The sequence below is a fragment of the Phyllostomus discolor genome, chromosome 2 (assembly GCF_004126475.2).
Source record: "Phyllostomus discolor isolate MPI-MPIP mPhyDis1 chromosome 2, mPhyDis1.pri.v3, whole genome shotgun sequence".
NCBI classification, from domain to species: Eukaryota; Metazoa; Chordata; class Mammalia; order Chiroptera; family Phyllostomidae; genus Phyllostomus; species Phyllostomus discolor.
In genome coordinates, this window is record NC_040904.2 from 197,696,819 (window position 1) to 197,709,741 (window position 12,923).

General features: G+C 40.2%; 1 protein-coding gene across 1 annotated transcript in view; it reads left to right on the forward strand.

Annotated features, from left to right (window-relative positions):
• The first annotated feature begins 5,796 nt into the window (after nt 1–5,796).
• The window catches only part of CFAP54 (cilia and flagella associated protein 54), a 249,121-nt gene continuing 241,994 nt past the window's right edge, over nt 5,797–12,923 (forward strand). The window contains exon 1 of the mRNA XM_028532627.2: nt 5,797–6,160. Within this exon, the coding sequence (XP_028388428.1) occupies nt 5,850–6,160 (311 nt within the window). The 5' untranslated portion in view covers nt 5,797–5,849. The remainder of the gene's footprint in view (nt 6,161–12,923) is intronic.

The following is a 12,923-nucleotide window of genomic DNA, read 5'->3' on the forward strand; positions in this document are numbered from 1 at the left end:
GGGGGCCCAGAGACTTGAAATAGAGGTATTTAGGTAGAGAAGCCTGAGAATTTTGAGCTCCTAAATTCCTCCGAGCTCTCTAGGCTGGCAGAAATAGCCTCTAACCACTTACCGGAGAGAAATAGTCTCTGTTGCCTGAAGGGAACATACAATAACCCAATCTGAAGTAAGTGCCTTTCAAGATGATTCTTGTTTTCCTCCAGTTATGCCCCCAACATCTTTCATTACCTCCTGGCTAAAATGAAAGTCAGGTTTCAGCACAGCCTGAGCAGGAAATTACAAGCTCTGCTTGGGGAAAAAATAGCCCACATGCCAAAGGAATTGCAGGATCTGGCTAACAGGTATTTGCTGAAACTGAGCGGAGCATATGTAGGAGTGTGTGTTGTTATGTTAGACCAGCAGGATGGAATACTAAGCTGGATGCAGTAGAATTAATTAATATGGGGATACCCGCCCAGGATTCAGGATTCCTAGTAACTTGAGATGGCTTCTCAAAGCCAGCATCTGATAATGTTCTACATCAAATGAAGTGGAGATGGCAGAACTTCCTTAGTATCATATTGAAGAGGGAGGCAGAAGGCTCGGAGAGGTGGGAATGTTGGAAAGGATTTATTATATGCACATATGTGCTTGGAAGCCACCACTTGGCTATGTTCTCTGGGATGGCCAGAGGATTGTCCCTTCCCTAAGGATGTAGGAATGCAGCGATGAGGTGAGCACCAGCACCTTTGGAGAAGTTTGATGGTTTCTGTTAATTGTGGACCAGGGTTGGTAGTAGAAGTTTAGCTTCATAATATTAGTGAGGATGATATAATGCCAGAACAGCAAAGGCCAGGTTGTAGCAGCTAACAAATGTTACTAATGTACTTATCATAAGGACGGCCAGGCCAGAGTGGCAATGAAATCGCCTTTACCTATGGGGATGAATATCTGGTGTTAGTTAATGGATTGTGGTGTTAAAGGGTAAGATGGAAAAGCAGGCAACAAAGGTGTCGCTTTACCTGTATAATCAGAAAACTGAAAATATTGCCTATCCAAAGTCTGTGTGCCTGACACTTTGAAAGGCCAAAACTCAAAACATCAGACTTTGGAGTAGGAAAGTTTTATCCATGGAGAAGATGCCAGCTCAGTAGATGGGAGTCCTAATCCTCAGATTCATCTTAAGAAAGCACAGAGTTTGGGCTTCTTTTAGGTCAAAGAAAAGGGAAATGGGAGGGATAAGAGGAGATTAATGACTCAGACACATCTGGGTGCCAGCAGGTGTCTAAGGAAGATTGTACCTGTTGAGGTGAGTCTGATGACGAGGTTCCTGCAAATTTTTGATAAACGACACATACTTTTCTTATCTCCTCGAGGGAGGCACTTTACGGTAAGGAGTTGCTTTTGTAAAACTGAAGCCGAAAGCAGAATTCCTTTAGTGGTTAGCAAGTCTACGTGCAAGACTAAGCAGAAGCTAGAAGCCTGAAGGCCAAGGCAACAAGGCAGGCCTGAACAAGATGGAGTCACAGAGGTTGAGCATTTCACTCTGCTGCAGTGACAGTGTAAGCAAGAGTCTGGTATTAGTTGCTACAGGGGAAGGTTGTGGTTCCTCATCTAGTTTCCAGATCTCAAGCAGTTCACAATCCCAGAAATTTCCACTGAAGGGGAGACTTTGTATTTAGCAGACCCCTAACACTGGATCCCTCACCTGTGGTATTAGAGCTGACATGGGTGGAAAACCCTAGCGGAAGTCTTGGAAACTCTTCATACCAAAGTGTTAAATTAGACGCAATACTGCACTCCAGATGAATTGCAGATACTTGTTGAAGCCCCAAAGACTTGAAAGATGCAGGGATATTACCGTCCAGAGCTGTGTGCTTACTGGTGAAGATTTTAGGTTTTGAAAACTTATCTTCCCGTCTGTCGTGGGGAATGCTGTTGATCTCTTTGTCATTTATCCTTAAGACAGACTCCCACTGGTAGCCTTGTAAGAAGTTGATTCACCCAAGCCGTACCCTTATCTGGTCTTTCCATCAACCTGAGTCTGCTATTGATACTTATCAATATGGGGTTCACGGGGGAAGTTATGCCTTACAAATACATTTTTCCAGCGTGTGGCTTGTTTTTTTTTTTTTTTTGCTTTTGTGGTGGTATCTTTCATTGTTCCAAAAGTTTGCTTAATCTATCCAAGTTGATCAGTATTTTCCTTTTTTGTCTCTTACTTTTGTAGCTCTTAGGAAAGCTTTGATTCAAGACCATAAATACATTCTGTTAGAATTTTTGCTTACTTTTATAGCTACTTCATACAATTTACTTAAAATATATATTGCATATATTATACTATATAACCCAATTATTACATAAATTACATATTACTCCAGGACTCTCCTTTTACTTTATTGATTAGAATTTATTTTCCTACTCATTCTGCCTCAGTGTCTATCCGTGGTTTTAGTTGGCTACTTCTGTCTCATTGGCTGACTGTATATAACCATTGTGATAATCTGTGAAACAGAGATCACATTCTCTGTTCCTCATTCCAATCCATCTTTCATTCTGCCGTGATGGTTTCCATTCTAAAATACATAAGATACAGACTAGATCATGCTCTTCTTTGCTTAGGAACTTCTGATGGTTCCCAAGTTGATAATTATATTAGCAAACATTTATATGGCACTTACTATGTACCAGGCACTATTTTATGGGTTTTACATATATTAACTCATTTAATTCTAAACAATGCAAAACTATCAGGTAAAGAGTACTATTATCTCACCCCATTTTACAGATGAAGAAACCAAGGCACAGGGAGGTTAAGTAACTTGGACAAACTGGGAATTCAAACCATGTGTTCTGGCCCTCAAATTAGGGCTTTAACCCCTTATAATAACACTGTTTTCCTAACCAAGGTTACCCCCTGAACACAGAGCTAAGTCAAAATTTCTTAGCACATCTTCCAACTGTCCACTGTATGTAATCATGCTTCTCTTTCTGTCTTATATCCTGCCCTTGGATCTACTGCAGTTTGTGGTTTACCACACTAGACAGACTATTTATGTAACTTGTTGTTTATGTTTACGACTGTATCTCACTCAGGCTTTTCTATCAGTCAAGGATATCCTTCTAAATATTTCATCTTATTTATTTGCATTCACTCATAGCAACAAAGATTTGAGTCATACTTTGTGCCAGTTGCCAGGCTGGGGTTCTAGGTTATCACAATAAATAGACAAATCCCTGCTGCAAGAATCTTTTTTCTATTAATGAGGGTTAGTTACTGTTCAGGGTTAAAACATCACCTCTTCTGCAATCTGCTGCTCTCTTTCCAGTTCCAAGCTTTGTCTTGAGACTGGCCTAGCATTTTCTGAACCTATATCACAACACACTTCACGGCATGCCTTTTTATCATGCTGTGTGTCATCTGCTTCCTGTAGGGAATGTGTGTGTTCATTTGTGCACTGTATGTCATCCTAAAGAAATGGTTGCACTTTACTGAACAGAAGGACAAAGAAGTTAAAAAATAGAGTCTAAATTAGATGATGAGGTGGCAAGGGGAGAACTTTGTGCTTTTAAAAAATATCATGTATATTTACATATTTGGGACAGTCCAAATGATTAAAAACTAAATTAGGAATAGAAAGAATGCTAACCTTATTCATTCTTGCTGTAGCAGTAACTTTAGATATTAAAGACTCTTGGATGGGCAAAAAGGATCCCTGCAGCCTGCAAAGACACTAATTATAAGGAAACAGCAATTTACATTATTTATAAGGAAGCTATTTACATTACTTAGCCTTGTCAGACACAACCGTTGCAAGAGCTCCATTCTTTCACTGCAGTGAAAAGAATTAAGCGAAGTGACAAGGACATAAGAAAGATATTCTAATAGCTGCATCTCATTATGAAAAAGATAATACCTCTTAAATCTTAAAAACATGTTTCAAGTATAATTTAAACTAAGCAAAATGGAAACTCATTTTACCATGAGGAAATAGCACCCGTTTAAATTATTCAAACAAGCTCCAAAAACTACTGAAAGTTAAGCATTGTTAACATAGTATGTGCAAGGAGGGAAATGACTAAGATGCAATGTTTCATAAGTCAAGTATTTGAAATTAATTAGTCATAGTTTATTTTACCAGTGACTTTGCAATGTGTCTGTGCTATAACTCAGGTTGTGAGATCATGGAAAAAAACCCTGTTTTACCTGTTTTATTTTTGTTTTCTTTCCTTCTCTCGAACCACGTTAATTTTATCCGGCAGTTTCACTTTCATCAGTGTAATAGGGAGTATTCAGTGGCAAATTACACCAGCTTTTGAGCCTAACTGGACAAGTCTGTTATGTGAGAACAAGGATAAGATGAGAAGAGAATGATTTACTAAGCTGATTTTTAAACTACTTTTTGTAAATGCCCCAAGGATGATTTTTTTTATGCCTAAAAATAGAAAAGTCTTAACATTTTTATTGCTCACTTAGAAACAAGATAAAATCTTGATCAAGGATGATTTCTACATCCTGGTGGGAGAACTGTAACTCCTTCTGTGAGGTGTCAGAGAACCAGGCAGGTTCGCAGGCCATAATTACCTGCCTCGAAGAGCAAAGTCATCATAATTTCCCTTCACAGAATATTAGGGTATAATGCACAGGACAAATTATGCCACCCTCACAAATTAGCACAACACCACTGAGCCCACAAAATTATTAGGTCAGGACTGAAAGAAATCAGGCTGTGGTCCAATAAGTTTCTTAATCCTAAGTGAAAAATTGGGGTCACTATCTTTAAACATTTTTAATTGTGACAAAACCAGTAACAATTTCTAGTGTTAGGGGCCTGTTTTTCTAAATCATCAAATATTCCCGGTCCTCCTTATATATAATTTGCATAATTATAAAGACAGCAGGTTTCCTATTAGTTGGAAACTCACACTATCCATCAGTCGATCAATAGATTGATGGATCTTACTGTTGCTCATAACGTGCAGGGAAAGAAGTACTTCCCTTGTCCCCAAATATTACCCTTGAGACCTGTGGTTTCTCCGTCAGAAGCAAAGTCTCCTAGAATCCCCATTTAAAATGAAAAAGTATTTTGAGAGTTAATACTTCAAGCCACTAGTACACATTAATGTTCAATAGTTAAGGCTGAGTAGAATGCTTTCTAATTTAGAATATAGTGACAATTAGGACGTGTTTGAAATACAAATGAATCAATATAAAGTAATCATAATTATCAGACACAGACATCGTTCCCAGTTAGAGACCTCAAGGTACAAATAGAGGGAAGAGAAGATACCAGCTGTATGTACTTGATTTTTAAATTGCTTGTCAGATATTTTCAAAATCTTGATTTGACTGAGGAGCTTAGTGTTTTGGAGATGGTCAACACAGCCTGTTCATTTTGAGCACAGGCTTTGAGGACCTGGTCCCTAACCCTGTGGTTTACTCTTCTGACCTTGGTCAAATGACTAAACCTCTGTATACTTTGGTTTCTTAAACTGTGAAATGGAGATACTAATATCTGAAGTTTTGGAGCTATTATAATGACGGAGATTTTGTTTCAAACGCTTAGAACAATGCCTAGCACATATTAGTGATGACGATCATCATTAAGTGGTCTAAATGAAAAAAAAGGGTATGGTTTGAATTTTTGGCTCTCTGTCCACAACCTTGTCTCTTTCTCATCAGTGAGAAGGGAAGTGGGCTTAGGGGAGGGGAGACCCCTCATTCCTTTATGGACCGGTTTTTTTCTTCCTTTGCCCTCCAGGGGCCGCTGTGTTTCCCCGAAAACGCTCTGGGGGTCCTGGTTGCCATGAGACCGTCGCCAGGCAACCGCGTGTATATACACTTCTGGTCCGGCCTGGGTCTGGACAACATGGCGGCACAAGGACCCTCCTCGACCTGTCCATCCAGCAAAACGTCTGCCTCATCCGTGTCTCCGTCAGGACCCTCAGCCATGGTCTCGAAGTCGCCCCTGGAGCCGAAGGAGAGCTCTGTAAACCCACTCCCTCGTTCCGCTTGCCGCGAGGACTTGTTGCCCCTCGCCGTGTTTTATGGGCCGCTGGACGCTAAAAACCCGCTCCTGGCCACCTGTGAGAAGGAGATACAGGAGTTGCTAGGCTTTATGAAGAAAAAGAAGGCTTTGGTGACAGCGGAGGAGCAGAAGCACGAGTTCCGCAGGCGCTGGTAAGCAGGGGCGGGGCGCCGGGGCGGGGCTGGCAGGAGAGCTGCCGGCAGCCTGAGGGCCAGAGGCCGGGATGCCCACTTGGGTACAGGCTGTAGTCCCAGACCTGGGTTGGCCGCGGAAGAAGGACCCAGCCCAGGGGCCCTAGTGACGCGAACAAAGTTTAAGAAGTGGAGAAGCATCGCTCTCCAGTCCTTAATTACATCTTGGATTCCTGCTCCGGGTCAAGAGAAAAACACAGCAATGTTACACTCCTTTTGTTTCAGAGTGTCTCCTGATTGCTAGTGCATGCCAATGAATTTTAGGTTTACTCAACGGGTGTTACAACTCTCCACGGGTGTTGGGGGTACCAGTTTGTGTACAGAGAAAATAGAGTAACTTTGAGGTCGCTTAGGTTCTTGAAAAAGTTCTTGATGCTATGAAGTATGTCATTCTGTGAAATGTGCCTTTGATTCCTTTTTATAATACTAGGATAACAATGACTTCTTGATTTTGCGACTCACTGTGCACATCTGTTTGCCTTTTGTGAGGTTCTATCACCATGTTATTATCTCGAACTGCAAACAACCTGTTTTTAAGTTTCTTTTCTGGTTGTTACCATCTTGTTTCCTCTCCTCCCAGTCAAAATAGAGTGCAAGCTGAACAGTTACAAACCTAGACAAGTGACGAAGAATATAGTTTCAACTTATATTTTTATTTGTGTATTTAGTATGAAGAAATAGTTTTATATTTATTGTTCTTTCAAGCATCTAATTATTTATTGAGCACCTACTACATATCAGGTGTCATGCTGGGAAAGCATCAAGTCAACAAAAGATACACGAATTCGTCCCCATGTAGAACGTATTTTTGTGACCACAAAGGGCTACTAAACAAATATGTAAGGAAATTATTTCACAAGGAGATAAGTGGTGGGGAGAAAATTAGATCAGGTAGTGGGGATGGAGGATATGGGACACATGTTACAATTTAAAATGGGGTGATGGGGAAGATGGTCAGGGAAAGTCAGGAAAAGTGGCCTTTGAGAAAGATGAGCAGATATGGTAGCAACTGATGCGGATTTCTGTTGAATGAATTGGTCAACCAGGAAGAATGGCAAGTATGAATGTCCCAGGGTGTGAGCGTGAGTGGGCGAAGCACTGGTTTCTGGCAGGAGCTAGGGAGATCATGAGTTTAGTTTTTAGATGTATTGAGATTGAACTGTAATTCAACATTCAGGCAGAGGTATTATGTAGGAGGTTGGACATTTGAATCTGGAGGTCATTGAAGATATACATTGGGGATTTGTCAGCCTGTTGATGATATTTAAATCATGGTACTTTGATGGAATAGCAAAGAGGAGATTTTAAGCACTGAACCCCCGGATGTTTGAACACTGACAGTTGGGGCAGGGGGAGGATAAAAAAAAAACTGGCAGGGATTAAAAAGGGTAGTCTAGGAGACAGAAGAAAACCAGTAAGTGTGTGGTGTGCTGGAAGCCAGGTAGAGAAAGTGTTTCAAGGAGGAAGGAATGATCGGTCAACTGTGGCAAATCCTGATGATGAGCCAAGAAGGTGAGAACCAAGGATCAGCCAAGGAGAACACATCACATGCTTAAGCTATGTATATTTGTATTTAAGATGTTTCTCTGTTTGTGCCTTAGATAGCACTTGATCTTCTCTTCTCCGCTGTGAACATCCCAGTTCAATCCACCACAGTCTTGGATTTGCCCTGTAGCCACTTCATTCTCAGATGTATTCTTCACACAGCAGTAAGGGTGGCTTTTATAAATAAATCACACACTGCCCTATCTAAAGACGTTTGGTTTCTTGCCATTGCTTTTTTTTTTTTAAGAATAACGTTAAGACTCTTTCTGATGTCCTCCAGGGTCTGAGGATCTGGTTTGTCGGCCTCTTTCATCTCAGCTCATCCCACTCCTCTCTCAGGACTTTCCAGGGGACAGATCCTACCATTTCTCAACTCACCCCAGGGAGTTAGCATTTGCTACCTCCTTTGTCTGAAATATTCTTTCCTTAGCTTTTCAGATATTTGGTCCCTCTCTTCTTTTGGATCTTAGCTCAGTTGTTACCCCCTTATAGTGGCCTTTTCTATGTAATGCAGGTTTGTCCATCAATTTATATTTTTTAAACGTATTTGTTTTCTTGTGTGTTGTCTGTCTGCCCCATTAGAATGTAAGCTCCTTGTGACTTTCGAATGATGCGTCTCTTTTTTGTTGTTTTATCTCTAGTACCTAGCCTGGTGGTTGGGACATAGTAAACATTCAATGAATATTTGATGCTGAAAGAATTCAAGGGAGGTTATCCCTGCATCTCAGAACTTGTTAATGTTACATATGGGAAAGCGGATCTGGGTTATCAGTAAGTACAGTATCTGTCCCATCTTTAAACAGACTATTAGAGAATCACAGATGTTAAGGACTGACATGGACCTTAGCAATCAAACTTCTTACACAATTTAGGTATTAAGTTTTTCTGCAGCGATTTTTGTTGAGCGCCTTCTGTGTGTCAGGCACTGCCCTCGTCATGAGTTATACGGTGGTGAACAAAATAGATACAGGAATCTGTGCTCATGGAGCTTACAGTCTAGAGAGGGGACAGGCTTTCAGTGAGTCATTCCGTTCACATGGAAACGAGGGCTATAAAGGAAGGTGCAGGGTGCTGGGGGCTGCAGGAGTGAGCCGGACAAAAACCCCTGCCTCCCTGGTGCTTATACTCTAAAGGATGAAACAGACAATAAACATATTAAGTAAGTATATTTTGTGGTGCCCTGGAAAGTGATAAATGCCAGGAGATGAATGAAGAGTGGAAGGGTTGTGGAGCAGGAGACAGGAGGTTGTCATTTTCAATAAGGTGGTGAAAGTAGGTGGCACTTGAGCAGAGGATTAAAGGGAACACTGCAGGGGCATTTCCAGTGATGGTGAGGGCGGTGTCACGAAGCTGAGAGGAGAAGGGCGGCTGGCAGCTGGAGGCAAGGAGAGAGGATGAGTAGAGGGAGCAAGCATGGGGGAAGATCCTGGCAGGAAAGAGTCTGGGACTTTGGAGGAATGGACCGAAGCCCATGTAGCATAGCCTACTGAGTGTGGGGGCAGTGGTATGGGATGAGCTTAGAAAACTAGGTAGGGCTGTGGAAGGTTTTAGACGCCATTTATAAAGTTTGTGTTTATTCCAAATGCAATGAGAAACCATTGGGTAGTTTTTGTCAAGGTATTAACCTTACGTGATTTTGTGTTAAAATATTATTTTGGTGACCTTGTTCAAATGGAGCAAGGAGGACAATGTGGAGACCAGTTGGGAATACAGGAGGAAGGATTTGCCTTTATAACATATTAGGCAGATGGTTATTTTTTAAAATAAAAATTTGTTTCCTTTTATAATTGTAAGACATTCCACTAAGTATAAAAATTCATAGTTTTTAAAATGTAGTTTTGATCATAACAACGTCATTAAATTTAGAGTATGATACATTTTGAAAGGTATGCTTTTGTTATAAAGACATAAGATTTAGATATTTTGTTTATAGTTTCAATTTTCTATTTTTAAAAATTCTAAATAGCCAGCAGCAGCTGTAATCAATCAGCAATTCAGACCACATTAACATTCTTTTCTTAAATGATGTGCATTATATAGTCTGTATTACATTTGCCTTGTTTAATCATTATGTAAGTCATTCCCAATGAGCAGTCTTAACTTGATGTTAGGGTTCACTTAAAAAAAAGAAAAAGTTCTCTTGTTATATAACCCTGATTGATTTAACAAAGCTGGCATTTTTTCTTTTATGAGTAACAAACTTAGTCATCATTATCTTACCCATAAAGTTTGGAAGAATTAACTCTTTCATCTACATTACTTAAGAATTCTAGCAAGACCTGGTGAATTTTTTGCATTTATTGTATTTATTCTAATACTGTAGCACTTCATGAAGCATCAAATGAAACTGGTAAAGGTAAAACAAACAAAAAGCCCAAATGTCTCTCTTTTTAAACTTCTGTGGGCTGTATTTGCCACACTATTTACTTGACATTGTTATTTAGTACTTAATACATGCATATCTTTTTCTACCACTAAATGGTATTACTCAGTCCATGAAGGCAGGAATACCCTATGCCCCCACTTCCCTGGTTAATCCATATCATTTAATTACCTGAATGAATGGACATGTTTTCTTGAGGTTGTTTTATTAATATACCAACATGGACCTCGTAAGTGCTAGAACCGTTTTCAGTCCTTAATTTTAGATTCCTGTCTGTATTAGTCAGTTTGGGCTGCCATACATATATGATAGATTGGGTGTCTGAAACAGCAGAACTTTATTTTCTCATAGTTCTGGAGGCTTGATATCCCAGATCAAGGTCCGAGAGGGTCAGTTTCTAGTGAGAGCTCTCTTCCTGGCTTGTAGATGCTCACTCTGTCCTCATGTGGCCTTTCCTCTGAGGAAGTGGGGTGGGGTGGAGAGGGTGTGCAGGAAGGGGGTTGGGGGGGAGGGAGGGAGAGAGGATGGGAGGAAAGGGGAGAGAGAATATGAATGAGAACCAGAGTCAGCTCAAGGACTCTCTGGTGTCTCTTCTCAAAACGGCATTCATCCCCATGGAGCAGGGCCCCACTCTTACCACCAAACCTAATTTGATTTACTTTTTTTGAGTCACCTTTTCCACAAATAGCCACACTGGAGGCTAGGGCTTCAGATGTGGATGTTGAGGGGTCACACACAGTCAAGCCATTACACTGTCCTTATCCAGACATGTATGAGATAGGGTTGTCCAATTGTAAGGGGAATTTGGATTTTTCCTAGAGGCGGTTATAATGTCTCACAGAGAGGGAAGGATTGAATGTTAACTAAACAAGTGAACAAAAGAAGCAATGATCTGCTACCCTGTGAAACTCTGATTAGAAACCATGTTGAGAATATTGTATGCTTGCTTAGTTTTTGTTTTACTTCATGGAATGAGGCATAACCCTAAATGGACTGACTGGCTATTTGAACCCTTGGGCCTTTTATAAAAAAGAATAACATAAGAACAAGGAATGTTTTTTCTATTCATCCATCCATCCATTCATTCTTTCAACAAATATTTATTGTATACCTACACATACTAGATGTTCACTCTTCTTGGAGCTTGACAGTGAATACTATAGTCAAGGCCCTTGGTCTTAAGATTTTTTTCAAGGGAATTGGAAGGCTCAGTTATATATATACATACACACACACACACACACACACACACTATTTAAGAGCATGGATACACTAAGCCTCAGTTTCATCAGCTGTATATTTGGGATATTAATGTTACCCATCTCAGGGTTGTGAAAATGAAATGAAAAAAAGAAAAGAAAAGAAAAGAAACCCCAGCACGTTGGCACAAGATCCAGAATAGCTAACATAACATTGAAAACAAAGTTGGAGGAATTGACACTGTCTGACCTCAGGACTTACTATAAAGTTATACCAATCAAGTGAGTGTGGTGTTGGTCAAAGAATGGACAAATCGATCAAAAGAACGGAACAGAGAGCCTAGAAAGAGACACATAAATATAGTCAATTGATCTTTGAGAAAGAAGCAAAGGCAATACAATGGACTAAAGCCAGTCACTTCAACAAATGGTACTGGAACAACTAGATATCCACATGGAATGAAATGAATCTATACACAGACCTTATACCCTTCCCAAAAGTTAACTCAAAATGAATCACAAACCTAAAGCTATAAACCCAATGCTATAAAGCTTCTAGAAGATAAAATAGAAATATAGATGACTCTGGTCAATGCTTTTTTATGTAACATCAAAGGCATGATCCATGAAAGAATTGATAAGCTGGACTTCATTAAAATTAAATATTTCTGCTCTGCCAAAGTCACTGTCAAGAGAACGAAAGCCAAGCCCCAGTTTGGGAGAAAATATTTGCAAAAGACGTACCTGATAAAGCACCATTATCCGAACTATACAAACAACACTTAATACTTGACAGTAAGAAAACAACCAACCTGGTTGAAACCGTGGGCCAGGAGACACCTCCCCAAAGAAGATATACAGATGGCAAATAAACCTGTATAAAGGTGCTCTGCCCCATGTATTGTCAGGAAGACGCACATTAGAACAACAATACAGCACCACACATTTATTAGCATGGCAAAATCCGGAACTCTGAAAGTACCCAATGCTGCTGAGGATGTGGAGCAACAGAAACACTCATTCATTGCTGGCAAGTATAACCACTTTGAAGTAAACTTTGGTGCTTTTTACAAAACTAAGCATACTTTGGTAAATTGTTCTCCTTGGTAATTGCCCAAAGGAGTTGAAAAACTTGTGTTCATACATAAGTCTGTATGTGGATGTTCACAGCAGCTTTATTCAATGGACAAAACTTGGAAGCATTCAAGATGCCTGCCAGTAAGTGGAAAGATAAATAAACTGTGGTATAACCAGGCAGTGGAGTATTATTCAGTGTTAAAGGGAAATGTGCTGTCAAGCCATGAAAGAACATGGGGAGATCTTAATGCATATTAGTGGAAGAAGCCCATCTGAAGAGGCTATATATTATATGATTTCAGCTATATGACATTTCAAGAAAGGTAAACCGATGGAGAGAATAAAAAGATCAGTGGTTGCCTGGGGTGGGAGGGAGGGATGAATATGCAGAGCACAGGGGATTTTCAGGGCAATGAAAGGTAAAGCCATTATACATTTGTCCAAACCCATAGAATGTACAACACTAAGAGTAAGCCCTGATGTAAACTATGGATACTGGGTGATAATGATGTGTCGACTT